At 41.5% G+C, this 24,215-nt stretch overlaps 1 protein-coding gene across 1 annotated transcript in view; it reads right to left on the bottom strand.

The window, feature by feature from the left end:
- Positions 1–24,215, bottom strand: part of ITGAV (integrin subunit alpha V) — a 1,332,605-nt gene that overhangs the window by 1,235,512 nt on the left and 72,878 nt on the right. Inside the window, exon 2 of the mRNA XM_044075123.1 lies at positions 13,137–13,264. Coding sequence (XP_043931058.1) covers positions 13,137–13,264 — 128 coding nt within the window. The remainder of the gene's footprint in view (positions 1–13,136; positions 13,265–24,215) is intronic.

Raw genomic sequence — 24,215 nt, 5'->3', positions numbered from 1 at the left:
TTTAAATGTAGAAGTTCCAGTGTATTCACTGTTGCAGTCATCACACTTGGGTTATCTGCCTGCAGGTAGCCCTCAGTCGGCCCAAATACCAGAGTCTTGGGATTTCTGCATCGGATGCTGTTGCTTCTTCCACGATGTCAGGTCGTCAGGGGTATAAAACAGGCAGTTGATGCCATTACATCAGTTTTTCTTGCCCCAGATGTCAGGAACCTCCCCAAATAGGAAGCCAGTATATGGTGTGGAACACCACCAGTAAAAAGTAAATACCCCTGCCCTAAAAAATGGCCATATAGAGGATAGGTAGAAAGGATAGAGAAAAAAAGGGGGCTGGAGGGAGAAAAACCAGGATTGCAACAGTGAATACACTCGAACATCTACATTTATGGTAAGTGTACACAACTGTACTATGTTCTTTATGTTTCACTGTTGCAGTCATCACACTTGGGTTGATTCCCAAAGCTGAGGAAGGGTGGAGGCATTCAAGAGGAGTTAGGGCTGGCTAGCAGGCCTTGTAAGACTGCTGCAGCAAATCCAGCTCTGGATTTAGAAAAAATAGGTAAGTGGTAATGCTCAGTGAAGGTGTGTATAGAACTACAGGTTGCAGCTTCCAAAATGTCCCTGGTAGGGACTCCCCTGAGAAATACTGTAGAGGTGGAAGTAGCCCTAGTGAAATTTATTCTGATCCCCTATGGGGTAGGTTTTCCATGGTGCTTGTAGCAGAAATGGATGCAGTGTGCTATCCATTTGGAAATGGTTTGCTTTGAAATAGAATTGCCATCTGCCCCTGTAGCAAAGCTGACTAGTAGTTGGTCAGATTTTCTGAAGGGTTTAGTCCTGTCAAGGTAGAACCTGAGCTGTCTGTGCACGTCCAAGGAGTGCAGGATCATTTCCCTTTAATTTTGAGGATTAGGGAAGAAGGTTGGCAAATGGATGGCTTGGTTTAGAGCCACACTGGAGACCGCCTTAGGCATAAAGGATAGGTTAGCCCTGAGGGAAACCATGTCAGCATGGAAAATAATGAAAGGTTCCACAGCCATTAGTGTCTGTAACTCAAACACTCTTCTAGCTGAGGTTATGGCTAAAAGCAAGGCTGTTTTCCAAGAAAGGAATTTTAACTCTGCTGAAGCCACAGGTTCAAAAGGGGGGGAGCGTGAGCTTTTCCAGTACAAAGTCAAGGTCCCAGGCAGGGATGGGTGCTCTCCTAGGGGCCTTAAGTTGTTAGCCCCTCTCAGAAACTGCTTGATGAGAGGGTGAGAGAATAGAGGTGGCTCAGTATCATAATGAGCTGAGATGGCAGAGGCATGAATCTTAATGGAGGAGAAAGATAGACCTCTGTGGAGTACCTTTACTAGGTAATCAAAGATTTGAGGTAAGGAGGGCACAGCTGTGTCCTTTCCTTGAGACTGACTCCAAGAGCAATATCATTTCCACTTCTCAGCATAGGATTTTCTAGTACTAGGCCTTCTGGCCTCAAGAATGACATCCAGCACCTGCTTTCCGAGGGTTGCTGGTGGATTATTCAGGAGATAAGCCAGGCTGCAAGGTTTAAGGTTTGCAGCTGTGGATGCAAAACCTGTCCCTCCTGCTGAGACAGCCGGGAAGGTGTCTCATGAAGGTGCCAGGATGGCACTGTTGTCAGACTGCATAAGAGTGGGTACCAGTGCTGGCGTGGCCAATCTGAGGCAATAAGAATTGCCCTTGGGCTGTCCTGTCTGATCTTGAGTAGTACCTTTGAGAGGAGGGGCAGAGGGGGAAAGGCTTAAATTGAGAGGTTTTCCCATTTGAAGGATAAGGCATCCACCTTCCAGGCCCTGCTGTGAGGGTTCCAAGTGCAGAATTTTCTCAACTGGTGGTTCTCGGGGCAGGCAATGAGTTCCACCTCCGGTGTTCCCCACCTCTGGATTAGAAGATTGAAGGTGTTGGGCTCCAATTTCCACTTGTGTGGGTCCAGGAGATTTCTGCTTAAGTCGTCTACCAGTGAATTCTGTTTGCCTGGCAGGAACTGAGCTTGCAGATGTACTTGGTTGCTCAAGGCTGTGTTCCACAGGGCCATGGCTAACCTGCAGAGTGGGTAAAAATGGGTTCCCCCCTGCCTGTTTGTGTACCACATAACTGTGGTGTGGTGTTGTCTGATTTTATCAGCAGCTGTCCTGGAAGGATTAGGTATTTGAAGGCTGTCAGAGCATACTGTACAGCTAACATCTCTTTTTGATTGATGTGCAAGAGAATTTGTCCTGGGCTCCGCTTTCCCTAAATGTATTTGCTTGCCATGTGAGCACCCCATGCATAGTCTGATGCATCCATAGTCAGGATTTGGATGGTGAGGGGTTGAGTGAAAGGCAGTCCCTTGTTGTGGTTGCATGTTTCTGCCCACCAGAGAAACTCTGCCCTTAGACAAGGAATGATCAGAATGACTGTTTCCAGGTCCTGAGAATGTTGGCACCAAAGACTTTTTAAGTACCATTGAAGTTTCCTCATATGCAGTCTTGCATATGGAATTAGCAGAATGCATGAGGCCATGAACCCTACGGCTTGCAGTATTTTCCTTGCAGATAGCTGGGTTTTGGTGACTATGTGAAGTAGTTGTTCAAATAGATCTGTTTTTCTGGAGTGAGAAAGGCCATCTGGGAAGTTGTGTTCAAGCTTGCTCTCAGGAATACAATTTTTTGACTGGGCACCAGTTGTGATTTCTTTTCATTGATGGTGTACCCCAATGAAGATAGGAGTCTTTTTACAAATGCCAGGTGTTGAAGTAGTAATTCCTGATTGTCCGCCTAAATCAGGCAATCCTCCAAGTATGGGAAAATTTGGATATTTCTCTGCCTGCAGTATGCAATGGCTGGGGCAGGCACTTTGTGAATACTCTGGGCGCAGTAGATAAGCCAAAGGGAAGTGCAGAGAACTGATAGTGCATAGAGATTGACCTGAAGTGGAGATATTTCCTTATGGGGATGTGCAGACAGGCTTATTTTAAGTCTAGGGTGACTAGCCAGGCATCCTTGGCTAGCATAGGGAGAAGTTGTTGCAGAGTTAGCATTTTGAATTTTGGGACTACCAGAAAGGTGTTGAGAATTGATAGATCCAGGACCGGGCACCAAGAGCCCTCTTTTCTGGGCACCAGGAACAGTCTGGAGTAGAAACCCTGTCCCCTTTGTTCTACTGGAACAGGTTGAATGGCCCTTACATTGAGCAGGGAATGTACTTGCCTTTGAGCCTCTGCTCACTGTTTGGAGGAAGGTCTGGAAACCTGCTTGGGGTTGGCAGGGAATGGAAGAAGAATCTGTACCCCTGGGATACAATGCTTAGAACCCATCAGTCCTGAGTAATGGACATCCAGATTTTGGCATGAAGGGCAAGTTTTCCTCCTAGGGGTGCAAGTAGATGGGCAGGGCTGGGAAGGATAATTGACAAGTCACTGTGAACCTTTACCATAAGGGGGTGGCTTACCACTCCCTGCTTTTGAGGTGGGAGCACTCCATTGTTTAGATCTATGCATACCCTGAGACTGTAGTCTTGGTGGTCTCATTCCCCTGGGTTTGGAGTGAGAAGGCCTGGAAGGGGCTGGAAAGGACCATTTTGTTTGTAGGCCAATGCCTACTGAATCTAGGTGGCTGCACTTATAAGAATTCTTTAACAGTTTGCATAGATTTAGCTTTTTCTTCCATCTTTAAGAACCTCTTCTGTTTGGTGCCAAACAAATGGTCCTGATTTAAAGGAGCGTCTAGTAATTTTGATTTGACATGGTCTGGCAAGGTTTGTTCCTTCAGCCAAGCATGCCTTCTCAGTACAGATCCAGTGACTGCAGCCCTGCAAGATGCTTCTAGGGCATCAAAGCCACACTGCAAAGTATGCTTACTAACTTGGTTTGCAGAATGCATTAACTCTTGTAAATATTTATTTTCTAAACAATCTGGAAGTAACACCATTTTTGTTTAATTTGTTCCATAATATGTTGCTGGTACTTCAACATATGAAATTGGCAATTCAATGCCCTGATGGCCAGAGTTGCAGAGGTATATACCTTCTTACCCCATCTGTCTAAAGCTCTAGAATCCCTTTCTGAAGGGGTAGGGTTTTGACTGTAGTAGCCTGAATACTTTTAGGCCCCTGGAAAACAGTCTCTGGATCCGCAGTAGGATTCTTAGAGAAATTTGTGAGAATCAGGTACTCTGTAGTACCCGTCAGGTTTTCTAGGGGCTGGTGGTAAAGTGTCTGGAGTACGACTGGATTCCACGAAGACATCATCTACAACATCCAGGACAGGGGGTATAGCTAGGGGCCTGTGCTGAGGCAACTCTAAAAATTCTCTGAGTCTCTTTTTGGACTGAGGATAATCCTGGCATTCCCAGCAGAAATGCTCTCTTGAAGTATGCAAGGTTTCACCAAAGGAAAAATCCTCTAGAGGGGAGGCAGAGGGAATGGATTCCTCTGCATCTGAATCCACAAAGGTTGATAATGGTATGTCCTGGTAATCAGAAGGGTCAGAGTCATCGAACTCATGGTCTGTAGAATCAGAACGAAACTCAGTTCTTGGTCTCTTAGCAGGGGAAGGCTGGCTTCCCCTAATTAGGGTGATAAGATCTTCGGCCATTCTAAGCATTTGTTTTTGAGGCATGGGAGCTTCAGCATGTGCATTGTTCATTGGTTTTCTAGGCGTAGTGCGTACTTTGGGCCTTATAAACTCAGTAGTTTTACCTAAAAATGAAGTTGTCGGTTTAATGCGAATATTGGTAGGTCGGAATACACCCTCAGAAGCCGGTGCCTGCACAGCGGCTCCGGACCCATCCAAGGTAGAGACATCCACAGGTTCCATAGCTGAAGAAGCATCTTGCTGCATACCGGACTCCGAATGGGTCTCAGCAGAAGCCTGTGAATCTGTAGAAGCGGGCTGCAAAGGAGCCTCACTGCGTACCAGCAGACTGGCGGCTTGCTTAACGGAAGCATTGTTGGCAGTTTTTGACCTATGCAGTCTGTCTCTGTCTTTATCTTTGCGCTTTTTTGGAAGATTGGTAGTCTGATGGCTTACCAAAGCCATTTCGGAATATAGAGAATGAGAACAAAAGAATTTAGCTACAGAAACAGCCCAATGAATGGTTCAGGTGTTAAACAAGGCAGAAAACCGACAGCAAAGGACGTCGTGGTCTGGGCCTAAACAGGTGATGCAGTAAGAATGAAAATGTCTGAGGTATTTGCTTTCCACAGGCAAGACAATTGTTAACTTTTTCTGACATGGGTTAGAGCAAGAAAAAAGAATCCTCAACAGGGTACTTGGCTTTAGAAGACTTCAGGTTTGAAACTCGAAAAATGAAAATTTCAGGTAGCGGCCGACCAGCACTTGCGAAGTGCTTCTGCTTCGGGCTCTTTCTCAGCAAGAAAGACTGATGTAATGGCATTGGCTGCCTGTTTATATACCCCTGAAGACCTGATGTCATGGAAGAAGTGACCGCATCCAACGCAGAAATCCCAAGACTCTGGTATTCGGGCCGACTGAGGACTACCTGCAGGCAGATAACCCAAGTGTGATGACTGCAACAGTGGAACACGAAGAACATCAGAAGGAACATCAGAAGGCCTGTCCATCTGAAACAACTCATAATACATTTTTTGTACCTCAGAAACCTCAGGACAATCCCATTTAAAAAACTCCATCATCCTGGAGATCATGTCATCAAACGAAATCTCTTTAAAAGGGAGTATCAGGACTAGTAGCTTCTTCTTCCTCTGAGCCATAATCCAAAGGAGAGGGAATCTGAGAAGAGTAAGCAAGGGATTCCTCATCCAAATCAAGCTCTTCCTCAGAAGATTTTTGTTCTCTGGGTCTTTTAAGGGGAGTAGAGTACCAAGGGGGAGCTGGAACAGAAACTCTGAGGAAATTTCAACGCCATCAAAGCACTAAACAAACTCTGAGTAAAGGGCCGCCACTCATTTGAGGGTCCTTTGGAGCAGAAGTAATGTGCTTAGTCTTTTGTTTTTTCTTCAGTGAGATGTCCGCCTTGTAAAATCTGGATGTCTCTGACCCAGGATGGTATTAAATGACAGTAGTTCAGACTTCTCCACTGACTAATATCTGAGGAACAACCCTAGACTCATCGGAGATAAATCAGCCATGGTTCCCCTGAGCATCTGAAGCGGACATCTGTAATGCCTCCTCAGATGTGCTTAGTGTCAGGACCCTGCCAGCCTCCGACCTGGTCATGGCAGAGGAATCCAATAAAGCTGGGCAAACTTCTGGGCATTCACTAACCTCGGGAGAGACATCTGGCAGAGGCTGAACAGCAGAAGATACTGGCCTAGGCTTCTTGGCCTTCTTCTTCACCAACGGCTGCCCCTCAGAGTGGGAAATTCCCTCCACTTTATCTTTTACGAGAAACTTAAGATGCTGATTCTCAAAATATAGCTCAAAGAAGACAGACTACTACACAGGGTTTTAGATACAAAAGCCTGACAGATGAAACAGGACATATGGTCATGGGAGGCACCAAGGCAAAACAGACACTGTTTGTGGTGGACTTTATGGGGAATCTGTCTCCCACACTGACATTTACCCTTCTTGGATGACATGAAACCCCACAAGCAACAAAAGAAAAAGGTATGTAAAAAGAAACCCCAACGGGGCACTTATCTGCAATGGCTCAGTGAAACCAGCTTCTGAATGTTGACATTCAGACTGACGATCAAGAAATGGTGTTTAGACTGGTGGCAAAGAAGTTCCGAGGATGGTAAGATCAGACGAGGAGCATACACGTTACATGGGGCATACCTTAAAGCAATCTAAGGTTTTGGTATTCTGGCTGGACAACTGGCCGCCCTTGGCAGGGGATCCCAGTGTTAAGAATGCTGCAGCAGTGAAATGGAAGAACATTTAATATTGTTAGACAATCCAGTTTTAATAATCAGCAAGTAAAATGAGAACTGTATTTTTATATGTCAGTTTAAGAATGTACAGTGCTTTTTGACACTGTTTTTTAAAAGAAGGTCCTACTGCAATGGCAAAAAGACCATGGGGGGTGAAGAGTCCATCATTATCTAACCCCTGCATGCAGCTTATACAAATCCAAGTCAAAGCAATTTATAGGAATATGATAACAAGTGCACATGCACAAATAAAATAAGTTTTGAAATGTGTTTTTTTAAAGCACCTAAAATGCTTATAAAGGGACATGAAAGTTTTCTTGATGATGTATCATATGGCTTTGTTTCTTTTATATAGTCCTGTGTGTGAAATATAACTTCTGCTAATTGTATCAGCATTTCTTCATGGAGTAAAGCCAAACTGGTGTTCCAAAATGCAAGAGCTACTGGACAGCAACAGATATTGACTTCTGATTTTGATCCACATGTTATAGTCAGTGATGAAAAGGGCAATGACAAAAAGTTTGGGGCTAATCATTTAAGTTGGTGGGAACTTTGTCTTTTTATGTAGTAGTATTACCTTAGTAAGATTAAAATATTTGTCAGTAGAGCAATTCCCAGTTACATACTAGCATAAATGTTTCAGGACAAAGGTCCCAGAAAGTAAGATAAAAGTAGGGATCAACTCGGCATCAAGATCTTTATTTTGGAGTAGATAGTTAATGGCTGTCAGAATACTGGATGTTTAAACTAAAAATGGGTGCATCTACTTGAATATAATTTTTTTATGCAATTTATTTATTATGGTACACTAGTGATTCCTTTAAAAAAAGTCTAAAAAATGTTTAAAAAATTAATGGTCTGTAACTGTGATCTGACATTTTAAATGTATGTATATATATTTACCCTGGAGAAAATGATTTACAATCCTTATTACTAGGAGATGTCTTTGTACAGTGTGATAATATTTACCTTAGTTTCTGCATATAATTAGCTCTGACTTTCTGTTTCATACTTAATCCATTTTTCAGATATTGGTTAGAGTTTACGAAGGCTGATGTTTCAGGGACTAAAACCGGATCTTGAAGGTAAGTTGCACCTATTTTTCATGTGAACTTGTGAAGAATAAAAAAGCGTTAAATCATTAAAAGAATTTTAAATTGACATCTGTGAGTTCATTAAAGCTGCTAGACTGATTGAGACATTGTACTGCTGGTTGAGAATTAAATGAACTGAGTCTACAAAGATAATATGATGACAAAAAATATAGCATACTGAACCAACCAGGAAAGAGACTTGCTTAATAGGATTATTCTGCCTTTATTCAATTAAACTACTCAGTATATTAATGCTACTAATACAGATAAGTTCTCCAATGCCTGGATGTTTGTTACTAAAGGAAATGCAGCAGGATAACCTGACAAAATATAGATGCCAAAAGAAGTTTTTCTTTATTAGTGTTAGAATGTGCCTCAAGAATGCAGAACACAAGACAGACTGTTTAGTATTTTAGAACTATTTTAATGGAGTGGGTCAGGCTGTTTATATGAAGAATAAACTTTCAACAATAAGGCATGCCCTTCCCCTTTGGCAGCAGGCAAGTAGGGTTCCCCTACATATTCATTTCACAAGGAACATAAACAAGGAAAGTAGCTGTTTTTAAACTGTTGTTTTAATAACACAACACAAACACGTTCGGACAGAAAAAGCAAAGCATGTTGCTGACAAAGCTAACATTATTACCAGAGATAACTTTAATCCACAGCTCTATGGAAATTGTTTAGAGCTTTCAGTCTGCTTTCCATTTCTGCAGACAATCATACATGAAACTCGGGTTCATAGAGTTTATAGTCAACTCAGCCTGAAAAAATAAAACTGAAAGGATTTCCCTTTTGCAATACAAAATTCTAATGTTACCACTAGTGTTCAATTTAAGTCACGGTGGTGCAGCGGTAGCCTCACAGCAAGAGGTTCTCCCATTCGATTCTCAGCTGGAGCGCCTTCTGTGTGGAGTCTGCATGTCCTCCCCGCAGTAGAGTGGCATTCAAAAGACATGCGTAGAATAGGCATGCCTTTGTTGAAGGTTGGGCGTTGAGCTGGCACCTCGGCACCCGTAAAAAGTCTACTGCCAATCATTAGCGGACCAGAGTTCCACTTTGGCGACCCCTAACCGGGAAAAGCCAAAAGAAGAACAACAACCACTATTGTTCAATTTCTCAACCATTTTATTATGAAGATCATGAAGAGAAAAAGTGTTGGTTCATAAGTTTCTTTCTTTCTTGGTTTTATAGCAGAATAGAGTATCTTGATTTTATCAGATGTGCTCAGAAACTTGGCAAGAATAGTTATGTTTATGTCTGCTGTGGATTACCTGGCATAAAGTGCTATGCCCATTACAAAATATGTTTGGCCTTGCAAAATTTGCATTTTAAGAACACTTCAGCAATGGCAGTTTAGAAACGGTAGAAACAGTAGGCATATATAACAACAAGGACACCTAGGCATATATAAAAAGGACACCAACAATATATCACACACCAAACAAGTAGTATACTGCAAAATGTATACAAAAACAAAGGAAAGAAAAGACACCAATCTAACTTTGTGGCACAGGGTATAAGGCCCTGTATGTGAATCAGGTAACTCAAAAAAATTGATTAGTGGCCTGGGAAGCTATAAGAGCTTGGGAGGAATGGATGAGGGTGCACTTGCCTTGGAGATCTTCCCCATGTAGTTACCTAGTGCTCCATGGGAGTGGTGTAAGTTGCTACCCTGACAACAGGCCTGGGGCAGGGGGAGAAAGAAGTCAGTGGGTCCACCCAAGCCAATGTGATAGCAATTCTAGAGGTATGTGAAAGGCAGGATATGCCTCCATATCAAGGGAATAGGTGGTCACTCTGCCATGATGTGGGGCTCACATCACTATGAGGATGGGGGTGGGGTTAGGCATCACCCATAAACTGCCCTCATGGCTACCAGAATGACAGTGCTGTGATCGACACTCACTTCATAAACAAGAAATGGGTTAGAAACCGCTTTGACCCCATACAAATGAATGGGTACAAAGATCACAGGGAGCTGACGATCAGCAGGTAGCAAAGCACAAAAAAGTACAGCTAAAAACAAAAGAAAATGGCATAAAAACCTAGAAGAGGGATACTATATTACATACAGAAAAGGATAAGCAATGAAAAGGGTTTGGCTTGTCCGCTGATCGGAAGTCAAATTACATAGAAACAATACATAAATCACTTGAAACTGGATATTTTTCTCACAAAACCACAAAAGAATTAGCCTGGGTCCATTCTCTAACACTGGCTTTAAAAGCATCCAATGAGATCTAAAGAGGTAGCCATTTGCCAGAGACCTGTGGAGAGGGGGAGGGGAAAGGGCTTGTAGCCTTGGAAAATATTAGATGCCCAGCAAAATAAAAGCCTGTGTTTTTCGTCCTGTTGCTTGGCAAGTACATACAAGCCTTATCCCACACCCTAAATCTGTCACATCTATCATCAAGGAATCCTGACTCAGAACGATATCGTCACAAGACTTAATCGGCTGTTTTTACTTCATATATGGTGGTGCAGTCTAGACTCTAACAATGAAACATCAGCACTATCTGTTGCTTTCTGCTGAATCATGAATTACCAGTAACATAAAAAGGTATGATGTCACCACCACATCTCATTCCTGTGGTTGGATAGCAATGCAGAAATTTCAGTGCCTCTGGTAAACTATTAAAGCCATCTATGCCTGAATCCTGCGAACTGTCTTAACAGTTAAGCATGCAAGATTTAAGGCAACAAGCTGCTAATAGTTTTGAGTTCTCAGTCTCCACTTAACCTGTTGCGAATCTAAACAAATCACTTTGCTAAAAAACGCTTTTGGGTTTCATAGGGTAATATGATCCAAGAAATGTTGCTGCAAGTGTTTGATCACTTAAGAGCAAGTGGCACAAAGTAAATTACTCTGGGTGCTTTTACATCTGTTATTTATTTGAGTTAAGGAAAATGAATTTGTGTTACTGCCAAATCAATCACAAGCATCGGTTTTCATAAGGCCTTGCCAACACAAATAGGTTCATAGGTAAGTACTAGGCTAGCTGCCCTTGCAGGCCATTTTAAGCCTAGCTAATTTCACTTTTGGTGCTTGAATTATTCAGCTCACAATAATTCTGTTTAACACTCCAATTTAAATATTTTTTTGACATTCTGATATTCAAAAGCAAAACTACTAGGGATACATGGGGACAAGGCACTAAGATCACAGAATCAGCTAGGAAAATGTCTGGCCATTCTCTAACCAAATTAAATGAACTGCAAATATTTTGTCTTCATTCACTCAACTACTACCAAACACTTGAAGGAAATCTCCCATCTGGTTTTGAGATAAGTAGGATACGGAAATGACACTCGATAGAAATGTGAGAAAGTCGCACACATCAACATATGGAATAGGGGTGTCTACCTCTGCAAATCATCGACATACATGCTCTTTCATCCAAAGCTTTGCAGACCAGGATTATTTTAGACCTCTGAATCTTTTGGTATTTCGGGATTCCTTCAATATCAGTCACATAAGTCAATTACAAAATGGCTATTTCAAGCAACAATATTAGTAGGTAATGTTTGATAGCAATTCAATTTTATGCAGATAGGCACTCTTAACATGGCTATGAAAAATAACAGTCTTTGCAGATAAAACTGACTTAGCAAACAGAACAGAAATTAGAACCAAATATCTGAATCTGATATAATCTATAATATTATATAATCAGATAGAATCTGGTCATGTTATGAAACATATTCAAAAACATATGCAAAAAAAAATAATAAAAGTAAATAAAAGATGAAGGTACAGCAGCACCTCTGTATGTACAGCAGGTAATGCACATTTTATAACTACATAAGCGTAAAGCCACATCACTCTGGTCTGGCAGAACACAAACGCCTGCAATGATTAAAGCATGCAACAGTAGGTAATAATTAGTGGAAAATAAATTCTTGGTACTTGCGTATTATCGCAACCAGATTTTTAACGGCAATAGCGGTTGCTTCACAATCATTAAATATGCTAGTTAATGTTGTAAAACTGTTGTAGAATGTCTATTTTTGTACCACAAAAGTGTGTTTTCTTTACTTATATCAACAAAATGTAAAAAACATAGTGTTCATGTTTCTTTCAGCACTTTACCGCAAGCATATTTATTATTTCAAGTCCGCCTGCTGCACGTTCCTTTGCTTGCCCATAAAAAAGACTGCTTCCCACCACATAGTAAAAGAAAACCACCGAAAGACCTATCAACATCATTATCTTAGTAATGAAATCAATGATCGCTGAAGTAGTATGTGCTTTTGTCAGAACATGCCACCTTCACAAATCTAAAACATCAGTCCTACCAAGTTTTTCATAGAAAAATGACCACGGAATCAGCTGTCATCATCATCCACCCTCACGATTTAAAAGCATTAATAATTCAATGGTTCTTTTCAAGACCGATTAAAACATTGTTAAAATAAAAAGTTCTGAAAGCCACATTTTTTGTCTCTGTTTTCCTTATCTGAACTTATCCTTACCTAAACTAGCTGCAGTGTTTTGAACATCTGATAGGAAGCAAAGACAATCGAGGGGATTTTCAAGTAGAAAAAATGGCAGTACTGCAAAATCATTTTGACATTCTTCATTCGAGTTTTTTTTTTTTTTGGATTACCCTCTCTATTGTAATTGATCCCCAAAGTGAGACTATCATTAGGGGAATGAAAGGAAGTTAGCAGATTCAAAAGATTTTGCAGTACTGCCATTGTTTCTATTTGAAAATCCTCTCGATTGTCTTTGCTTCCTATCGAATGTTCTGATGTAGGTAGGAGGGCAGAGACACTGCAGCTAGTTTCTCCAGTCAAGCTACCGCAGTCGGTGAAGAAGCAGCAGCGGAAGAAAATGGTGACTACTTTCCCAAGCCCTCTGTTTATAACCCAGCCTTCCATTAAAACTTAAAAATGTCTGACCTTACTTGTAAAATAAGACCTTACAGGGCAAACCCAAACATCCATTCTTCAATTTTACGTCAGTTATCGCAGCATGAAAATCTGGTTGCGATAATACGCAAGTACCGAAAATTATATGCAACTTTGCAGGTACCCTTAGATCTGGGTTTCTCTTAGCAGGACTCCACAAACTCTCTCCCACCACAGCACACATGCATTTTCAAAACAGTCTGCTTAAAGCAGATTGCAAAATAAAAATATAAAACAGAAAATAACTTGTACAGGTAATAAAATGGCACTTACCTTCTGAATCAAAGTTGATTAAGTAACACTCAGAATTAGATCCCCATTTACACTTGTATACTGCCCCACCTTCCACAATGTCCGGCTGTGAAGTATTGGCCTTTGGCGCTCCTATAAGAAGGTCCACACTGCAGATGCAAGAAATTAACAAAAAATGATTAACATCTTCACTTTCTTTAGACAGTAAGGTAGTATTCTTTGCCAGTTTCAAAAATCCATATTAAATTGCAGTTTTTAAACTATGCTTATGATTCAGAACAGTTTAAACCATTTAAACTGTAATAAGGACACTTTAAATGAGCAATATTAAATACAGAACAAAGAAACCTCATAAAAAGAAACATAGTTTTCCTTGGCAGATTATCACAGTAAGAGGCCATGTGGATGCAGTAACTAACATTACAGAAACATTTAGGAAATAAAGAAACCTACTACACTGGTGTCAGAAATGCTGAAGTTCTGTGTCAGTACTTCAAAAGCAATGCACACACTCAGAAGTAAATGTCTGTGACCTGACTACACAGGAACAATAAAAAAGTGTTCTTACAGCCAGAGTTAGATCCAGCACTAGGTGACCTATGCAGTTGCCTAGCGCCCACTGGCCTGGGGGTTGCCACAAAGTACAGTTTTGTACCTACCATAAATGTAGATGTTCGAGTGTATATACTGCTGCAGTCATCACACTCAGGTTATCCTGCCGTCAGGTGGTCCCGCAGTCGGCTGAATCCCAAAGTCTTGGTCCGGCGTCGGTTGTCGTCACTTCTTCCCTGACGTCAGTGCAACAGGGGGATAAAAGAGGCAGCCGACGCCATTTTCTTCAGTTTTTCTTGCCCCAGATGTCAGGTGCCCCCAACTAGGAAGGCAATACAAATAACTATGCAAAAATACCTTAGTAGATAAACAATAGTACTAGCTGTTAGCAAATACACCATATAGACATGCATCCAATTGATTGATGTACATGGAGTTATAACTAACACCCTGGTATGTAGAGGGGATGGTGGGAGGGTAACCTGGACTGCAGCAGTATATACACTCGAACATCTACATTTATGGTAGGTACAAAACTGTACTATGTTCATCGTGTTATACTACTGCAGTCATCACACTTGGGTTGAATCCCAAAGCTATGGATGGGTGGCTGGTACTAAACTGGGTTAGGTGAAGCTAGGATGCCCTGCAGAACTGCAGTGGCAAAACCAGCTCTGGTTTTAGAGTATAATGGAAGGTGGTAGTGCTTGGTAAAGGTGTGCACTGAACTCCAAGTAGCTGCCTCCAGAATGTCCTTGGTTGGAACCCCCCTGAGAAAGGCTGCTGAGGTTGCTGTAGCCCTGGTAGAATGGGACCTAATATTAACAGGCACTGCTTTCCCATGGTGCAAGTAGCAAAAGCAGATACAATGTGCTATCCATTTGGAGATGGTATGTTTTGAAATAGCCTTTCCTTGTGAACCTGCAGCATAGGATACAAAGAGTTGATCAGTTTTTCTGAAGGTCTTTGTCTTATCCAAATAGTAACGTAGCTGTCTGTGAATGTCCAAAGAGTGAAGGAGTCTTTCTCCTTTATTCTGAGGGTTTGGATAAAAGGTGGGTAAATGAATGGTCTGATTCAAAGCCACACTGGATACTACCTTTGGCATAAAGGTAGGGTTAGTTCGTAAAGAGACTCTGTCCTGATGGAAAATGATGAAAGGTTCCACTGCCATAAGTGCCTGTAGTTCTGAGACCCTGCGTGCTGAGGTGATAGCCAGCAACAGAGCTGTTTTCCAGGACAAGTATTGTAGTTCTGCTGAGAAGGCTGGTTCGAAAGGAGGCAGTGTTAATTTTTCTAAAATGAAGTTGAGGTCCCAAGCTGGCATTGGGGGTGTTCTGGGGGGTCTTATATTCTTGGCCCCTCTGAGAAACTGCCTTAGTCAAGGGTGTGAGAATATGGGAGGGTCCGTATTATAGAGCTGAAATGGCTGAAGCATGGATCTTAATGGATGAGAAAGAAAGGCCTTTGTGTAGCATCTCAGTTAAGTACTGCAGTATTTGAGGGGTGTTCTGGGGGGTCTTATATTCTTGGCCCCTCTGAGAAACTGCCTTAGTCAAGGGTGTGAGAATATGGGAGGGTCCGTATTATAGAGCTGAAATGGCTGAAGCATGGATCTTAATGGATGAGAAAGAAAGGCCTTTGTGTAGCATCTCAGTTAAGTACTGCAGTATTTGAGGAATGTTTGGTATCCAAGGATTTTGGCCTTTAGCCTGGTTCCATGCACAAAATCTTTTCCATTTGTCTGAGTAAGTTTTTCTGGTGCTGGGCCTCCTGGCCTCCAAAATGGCATTCAGGATGTCCTTTGAGAGAAGTGTTGATTGATAGTTCAAGGTATTCTCCATGCAACTAAATTTAAAGTCCTAAGCTGACTGTGAAGGATCTGAGAGTTTTGCTGAGTCAACAGAAGTGGGAATTGAGGTAAGATCTATGGAGGGCTGTGAGTCAAGGTCCTTAGTAATGGGTACCAGTGCTGACGTGGCCATTCCGAAGCAATGAGGATCATTTGTGGTCTCTCTGATCTGACTTTCAGTAATACCTTGGTCAAGAGAGTTAGTGGTGGGAAGGCATAGACTGTCAATGCTGTCCAACTGAATGAGAAGGCGTCCACTTTCCAGGCTAGGGAATGAAAAGTCCTTCTGCAAAATTTCTGTAGTTGGCAATTGTTGGGGGAGGCAAATAGATCTATGTCTGGGCGTCCCCACCTTTGAGTTATCATTGAAAATACTTGTGGGTGTAGTCTCCACTCGTGAGGATCTGCCAAATTTCTGCTTAATTCGTCTGCCAATATGTTTTCCTTTCCTGGCGGGAATTGTGCTTGCAGTTGTACTTGATAAGTCAATGCCTGTCTGCATAAAGGGTAGGAGTGTGTTCCTCCCTGTTTGTTTATGTACCACATAACTGTGGTGTTGTCTGTCCTTATTAGTAGTTGTCCTGGATGCAAGAGGTCCTTGAAGGCTGTCAGTGCATTTTGCACAGCTAGCATCTCCTTTTGGTTGATGTGTAGATGCATTTGTTTTGCAGACCATTTGCCCTGCATCCACTGTCCTGCCATGTGTGCTCCCCAGGCGTAGTCTGAAGAATCTGTTGTCATAGTTTGGTTTGCTGGAGGTAAGACAAAAGGAAGATCCTTGTTTATTTGACATGCTTGAGCCCACCATAGGAACTCGTTTTGAAGGCAGGGAATGAGAGGTATACTTGTTTCGAGGCTGTGCCTGTGTGGAGTCCATACACTTTTCAGGTACCATTGTAATTTCCTCATATGCAGCTTTGCATGTGGAATTAGTTGAATGCAGGATGCCATGAACCCCAATGCCTGCAGGATTTTCCTTGCAGTGAGCTGGGTAAAAGTTGCCATCTTTTTGAAGTATTGAGTCAGTTGTTTTTGTTTGTCTGGCGTGAGATAAGCCATCTGGGCCGTTGTATTTAAGCTGACACCCAGGAATATTATGTCTTGTGAGGGTATTAGCTTTGACTTCTTTTTGTTTACTGTGTATCCTAGGCAACTTAGCAGCTTTGTTACAAATGCCAGATGCTGCAATAGAATGGCCTTGCTGTCCGCTTGGATCAGGCAGTTGTCCAGATATGGATAAATTTGTACTCCTCGTTGTCTGCAGTATGCAATTACTGATGCCAGGCATTTCGTAAATACTCTGGGCGCAGTAGATAAGCCACAGGGCAATGCAGAGAATTGACAATGCATTGTACCTGCCAAAAATCTGAGGTATCTTCTGCAATCTTGTCTGACAGGGACATGCAGGTATGCCTCTTTGAGGTCCAACATTACTAGCCAAGACTCCTTGCCCAGCATGGGAAGACGCTGCTGTAGTATGAGCATTTTGAATTTGGGTACCTCCAGGTATGTGTTTAGAATTGAGAGGTCTAAAATGGGTCTCCAGGCTTTGTCCTTTCTTGGTACTAGGAATAGTCTTGAGTAAAAACCTTGACCTTGCTCCTTTGTAGGTACCTTTTGAATTGCTTTCATATCCATGAGAGCTGAAATTTGCATTTGTGCCTCTGCCCATTGGTTTGGAGGCAGATTTGGCATGCCTCTCATCCGTGGTAAAGTGTGAAATTGAAATCTGTATCCTTGGGTAATGATATCCAGAACCCATTTGTCCTTTGTTATGATGCACCAATTTTGTGGAAATAGAGCCAGTTTTCCTCCCAAAGGTGCTGCCAGGGCAATTTTGCTTGGCAGGCGAAGAGGGAAGTCATTGTGTTTGTTTCCTGAAGGGTTGAGATCTTTCGTCTCCACCTCTTTGAGTTGTTGTATGCCATTGTCTAGGCCTGAAAGAACCTTGTGGCTGGCCTCTGCCCCTTGGGGGTCGGTACCTACCCCTCTGGGGTCTGTCTGATGCAGGAAACGACCAGTTTTTTGATGGCCAGTTTCTGCTGAAACGAGGAGGTTGTACCTGTAAAAAATCTTTAACTGTCTGCATAGATTTTGCCTTTTCTTCCATTTTCTTTAAAACTTCCTCTGCTTTGACACCAAATAACACATCTTTCTGCAATGGAGCATCCAATAACTTTGCTCTGACATGTTCTGGTAAGGCTTGCTCTTTTAGCCAAGCATGTCTACGTATTACAGATCCTGTGACAGCTGCTCTACATGAGGCTTCCAATGAATCAAAACCACACTGTAAGGTATGCTTTCCCACCTGTTCTGCTGCATGCAGCAAATCCTGCATCTCTTTGAAATCAGGTTGATCTGTCTGAGGGATCATTTTCTGCTTTAACTGTGTAATCAAGTACTGCTGGTATTTTAGCAAGTGGAATTGGCAGTTTAAGGCCCTCATGGCCAAAGTGGCAGACGTATACACTTTCTTCCCCCATCTTTCCAACGCTCTGGAATCTCTTTCAGAAGGTAGTGGATTCTTAGCAGTAGAGGCCTTAACCCCTTTGGGATCCTGGGAAATGGTTTCGGGGTCTGCAACAGGGCTTTTATACAGAAACATATGCGAATCAGGAACTCGGTAGTATCTGTCTGGTTTAGCTGGTGCAGGAGGTAAGGAATCTGGGTTTAGACTAGATTCGGTGTAAACATCATCCAAAATGTCTAAAACTGGAGGAATTGCAAGGGGTCTATGCTGTGGAAGAAGAAGAAACTCACGGAGTATTTTCTTAGAGTCAGAGTAATCTTGGCCTTCCCAGTGGAAGTGTTCCCTCATGGTGTGTAGAGTTTCCCCAAAAGAGTAGTCTTCAGGGGGGGAGACAGAGGGAATGGAATCTTCAGCATCTGAGTCTTCATAAGGAGGGAAGGAATAATCCTGGTCCTCAGAGTTAGCTGAGGAAATGGATGCTTGGTTAGAGGAAGGATAATCTTCCTCCAGTCTAGGCCTTTTGTCAGGAGGGGGTTGGGAACCCCTGATAAGGGTAATTAAATCCTCAGCCATCTTAAGCATCTGTTTTTTAGGCATAGGGGCCTGTGGGGAGGTTTGTGGACCCGGTTTCCTAACTTTTAAGGGGGCTTTAAGTTTAGCATAAGACTTAATAGAGATAGTTGTCGGTTTGAAGACACCTTCAGAAACCGAAGGCCAGTCCAAAATCTCTGGATCACCGTCAGGGTTGGCGTCCGAGGGGTGAGAGGGAACCGGCTCTTGAGGCCCAGCTGATTCGGTCTGGGAGGCCGTCAGAATTTCTAAATCAGCGGTAGTCAGGGGCTGCGTAGGAGCCTCGCTGAAAACCGGAGAACCGGCGGCAGGCCTTGCTGAGGCCTCGGTATCTGGTCTTGGCCTTGGTTGCCTGTCCTTATCCTTGCGTTTTTTAATCATTGCTGATGTCGGTTGCTCCGACAACATGCTATAGTTAAATTTTGTGCCAAAATAATGTCGGGCGAAATCTGCCCGACGCTTGATTGTATGTTTGTTGAACATAGCACAAAACCGACAACCAGAGACGTCGTGGCCTGGCCTAGGCAAGGAATACAATAAGAATGAAAATCCTTATGAGGTATTTGCTTCCTACAAGAAATGCAATTATTAACTTTGTCTGACATAGGTCTGAGGCAAGAAAAGTTTCCCCAACGGGGTACTTAGCTTTAGAGAAGACTTCGGGCTGAAATTCGATTCGAAAATCTCAGGAGCTAGCCGACCGGCACTTGCGAACTGCTTCTGCTTCGGGCACTGCACGGCAAGAAAGACTGAAGAAAATGGCGGCGGCTGCCTCTTTTTATCCCCCTGTCGCACTGACGTCAGGGAAGAAGCGACGACAACCGATGCCGGACCAAGACTTTAGGATTCGGCCGACTGCGGGACCGCCTGACAGCAGGATAACCCGAGTGTGATGACTGCAGCAGTATAACACAATGAACATCAAGTAACTCAAATAAAACTTTACAGTTCTTCTTTAAGAATGCACTTTGTGCGTGGTATATTTCGTCTTTAAAGACAAATTCTGTGTGCATCTGTAGCATCTGCACATGCAAACTTACAGATCTTCTTAAAAGGACATACTCTGCATGCATTTGTGTGCATATTGTTAAAAATTGGAACTTCAGAAGCCGGATTTTTAAGCATGAAGAATTTGCTTGCTGACATTCCTTGCCAGATAGCAAACATGGACAACAGGTAAGGGGGGTGTGGGTGCTTGTACAAAATGTCCCAGTTAGGAATGGCAAGTTGGTTAACTTATTCAGGCTCAAACTCTGTACCTTGATTACAGGAGACTAGAGCCCAAATACTCTACACCAACTACCTAGCTAGCATAGGGGGGTGCATTTTCAAAAAAAATTGAGTTTCAGTGCATTTTCAAGGAATACTGAGCTTCAAGGGAAGAGAAGTTTACTATTGCCCACACTAATTTGTTTTCCATGTGTTACTGTTTTGTTTAGCTAGTGGTCATCATCATTGTTTGTGCTATAAAATTTAAAAGCAGTGTTAGTGGCACAACAGGTAGCATACTTGACTTTGGTGCAAAAGGTTGTAGGTTCTACTCCCACACCATGTAGATAGAGTGCTGATATTGTGGTGCCCTTTAAGCAGGTATGGAGCTCCTAGGTGTTCACCTTTAGAAAAGATGCCTAGTAACTAAGCACCTGTTTTCAGTTTGGCATCCATTCAGCAGTAGGCACTAAATCTGTACATTAAACAGTGAAATGTATGATTGGTTGCCAGAAGCAACCTCTTTATTAGTTATAAATCTCTTTACTGTGGAATTATTCACATGACTTTTACTTCTGCAGAGATTGTACATATTGACCGATATTGGTGGGCTGTAATGACAGAAGTTTGAGTGGCCTTTTTGGTTGAAATGTTCTGAAATGTGTAGTCTTGTCATTATCAGTTTATACATTTTACTTCACTGCTTATTAGAAAAAAAAAATTCAAAACTACAAATTTAAAGCACATTCTAACAAGTGGAGCAGTGTTTTACAAGGAATATAATTTAGTACAACCAGGAAGGTGAATCAAAGGACACATGCGTGTATGCATAGTCCTAAAAATGTGTGTGAGGGCCTTATGGTTTAACAGCCCCAAGATAAACAATCTGCCACTGACCTGATGCATTTTCTTTGGATGTGGGTTTAAATGCTGTTTCAACGAATGCAGATAAGCTTTTAAATGCTGTTTCAATGAATGCAGATAAGCTTACTGTTCATGCTAAGTCTGTTTTCATTGCAGACTATATTGTTTTGTTTAGCAAATGGCTGTTAGTGTTTGTGCTATAAAATCTGAAATAAAAGTTTTAAGTATCTCTAATTATTGTAGAACTACAAAAGAAAACAGTATGCACACTGGCAGGTTTGACCAATGTTTATGGTAACTGGAGAGAAACAGCCACGTAATGCGACACTGGAATGGCTTGGGGGGGGGGGTATCCATAACTTTGCCTAAATCCCCATTTGGCCATGATCCGGCTCCATTTACTGCTTTGTGCTATCATGTATCACCTTAACAGAAATTCACTTAAGTGTAAAAAGACTGGCTTTACAACGTTGTGAATCTACAAAAGGAGCAGTATGTATTACATTATTTTCCTCTGCAGTTAAACAATCCATCATTAAATCAGAATAGGCTATCATTCTAGCCTACAAATTATGGAATAGGAAAATAAATTATCAAGCATGCTACTGTTAGCTCTTTTAACTTTTTTAGAACTTGCTATTTTAGAGAAGTTCATGACTCTTATACTGAGTATTTTGCTCCCTTTCTATGAAATCCTGTTTAGCCAAAAAATGCTTGAAATAGTTTACTGAAATATTTAGACTTTCAGAGAATGATGTACCGAGAATCTGCACAAAATGTCTTAACACAGTGCTTCCAACATCCTAAAGACAAGTCCCGTGTGGAGACAAACAGGTTATGTTTGATCAATGCTCTTCCCTGGTAAACAAATTTTAAATAAATAAAACATAAATGTAGACATTAGTCCATGTTTCTTAAAATTTTCAGCAAAAACAACTGTTAAAATGACTGAAAAAATTATTTTTTCAGAACTAGATAGCAAGTTTGTCATACACACACTGTAATGTAACTGGGAATGTTCTGACCTTCTCTTTTTTTGGTGTAGTACTCTCCAAGGCATGTTTCAGCAGAAAACGTCTATACTGTAGTCTCAGTAGGTTACGTTAGTTCTGAAGCATCCCATCCTCAAGTGCAAGTTTTCCTCCTGTGTGTCAGTGATGCCAGAAATACATGACATGGTGACCATGTGAATCTGTCAGACTTTAGTTGGTCTTTCTTTCTTAGGTGTTGGTAGGAGCATTATCCAGCCAAAATATGAAGGTTGGTACTAGCTGTAGGCCTATTTCATTTATGCTCACAATGGTACAACTCTTGTTATCCTGTCAAACATTTTTTTTCTGTGATATGGTTATAGCAGACTGTAACGAACCATATTTCTCAACCTGCAGACATTGAAAATAGGAACAAAGGTCCTTGAAATGTAGGAACATCCAGCTAAAAAATCTGGACATCTAATTAGAATAAAATCTGAATAGCAAGTAGCACACAACTCTTCCTACTTCCGGTAGGAATGTGGGTACTAGTCAGAAATGTATGTTTTTAAACGGATATTGACAAAATGTTACAGAAAAATAAAAGCACATTATCAAAAAGACAGTTCAAAATATGTAGACTTTAATGAACGGTATTGTGAAATTCTAACACACAAAATAATTTATTTTTGCTTCAGGAAAAGGAGATGTAAGATAAGTGTTCTCTTTAAATTACTGGTGCCACTAGCATGCTAGTTTTGAAGCTGCCTAGTACACAGAAATTCACATGTGAAATACAGGGGATTCAGAAAAGTGTGTGAAGGGTACATAGAGCCTGAAAATAAAAACATACCTCCAAATAGGTACATCAATGTCCAGGGGTAAAATCAGGTCTGAAAAGCGGATCATTCCTCCATGAACAGGTTAAGCTGATTTTTGTACATCAGAAATTACTTGAGCACAGATACAGCTATCATGCAGAGAAATACCTTTTTTTTTTATAAAACTCCTTTATCTTTAGGTACAGTCATACATTCTCGGTTTCCATTCTCTCACAATGGACAACAGCATCTGGCCTGACTTTGGACTACCACTAAGCTGTCACTCCATAATGGAGTATAATAAGCAGTGCTTATATTTAGGCTTGATGGACTGCCTTATAGCTCTTCAGCAAAATGATGATGCTGCTTCCTACAAACTTGACCCTTGGCAACTGTGGCGGTGCTCCTGTGTTTGGCACATTTACATTTCTACAGAGCTCAGCATTTGGAGTCAGGCAGACGGAAGCAGAAGCAGTTCATAAATACACAGTAGCCCTTCCTAGAAAAAGAATACCCAGACACTGATGTATAACCTCTCCTGTGGATAACCCTGTCAAGGGCAACTTATGTTACTGTTCTTTCCTCAGAAGAGGCAAAAAGGTGTCATGCTGTATTGTGTACACACTGCATCAGATTTTCCTGCAAAAACAATATTGTAGACATATTCTCCAGTACTTTAACACCTGAATTTTAACACAACTCAAATGTTTTACGTCAAATCAATATCTTTCCAGTATCCTGCATGACATGGAGCCCCTGACTTTGGTACCTTTACTGTCAGAGTACCAACCATAAAGTTCCTTTTCAGGACTTCTATTATTCCCTTTTCATAGATTACATAACATTGTACATTTCTCCCAACACTATAAAGCTCTTTACAGGTGACACTTTGTTTAACAACATGTAACAAACAAATAATCAGAACTCCAGCTATAATACAACTTCATAAAAATGTGTAACTGATTTATTAAGAACAAACCCATTAAAACCGCAATCACATTATTTGATTGACCACAACTATAACATAAAATACTAGAACTAGCAGACTCGAGTAACAATTTGCATTAGTCATATTCAACCCTTTGGAAATTTATGGCTATTGCTAGATTAAGCTCCTTTCTTTTACACCACAAGCAGAAGGTTTTACTGACAAACCTAACAAATAACAGAAGGCCTCCTACACTAACTCAAATCTTCTAACGACCAAAGCCAGGCGAGCTGTAGCCAAAAATGTGCTTATTTCATACCAATCATTTTCTTTTATTTAAGCAAAAACACAAAGATGATATAGAACTCTATCAGAAGTTGTGAATTCATCCATTTTACTAACTAATGAGCATCAGTGTTTGTTACTAGTAACAATAAGAGCTACAAAACTATTGCCTATTTTTACATTTAAACTTTCTTATTGCAAACACTGTCCCCTCATTAGCCAACAACCTGCAAATAATATCCATACCATATGACCTCATATCCATACCATATGACCTCATACCCATACCATATGACCTTATGGAGATTTAATGATAATTCACTTACATTCCTCAGGCCAGACTTTCACATGGTAATCACTGAAAAATGCTTAAAGAAAATGGCACCTGCTAAAGGAATTAACTAGCAGTATACACAAGATCCAAACAAATCGACCCAAATATAAGAGGGGATTATACAAACGCCTCAGAAATTAATATAAATGCCACTGCTGTAAAGACACTGGCTGACATGCATAAAGTTACACAGATGGAAGTGACCCAAAATGGATAAAGAGCTCAAAACTTTGTTGCCAACCCT

The sequence above is a fragment of the Protopterus annectens genome, chromosome 6.part0 (assembly GCF_019279795.1).
Source record: "Protopterus annectens isolate FY-2018-M chromosome 6.part0, PAN1.0, whole genome shotgun sequence".
Taxonomy (NCBI): Eukaryota; Metazoa; Chordata; order Ceratodontiformes; family Protopteridae; genus Protopterus; species Protopterus annectens.
This window is presented reverse-complemented; position numbering and strand designations above follow the sequence as displayed.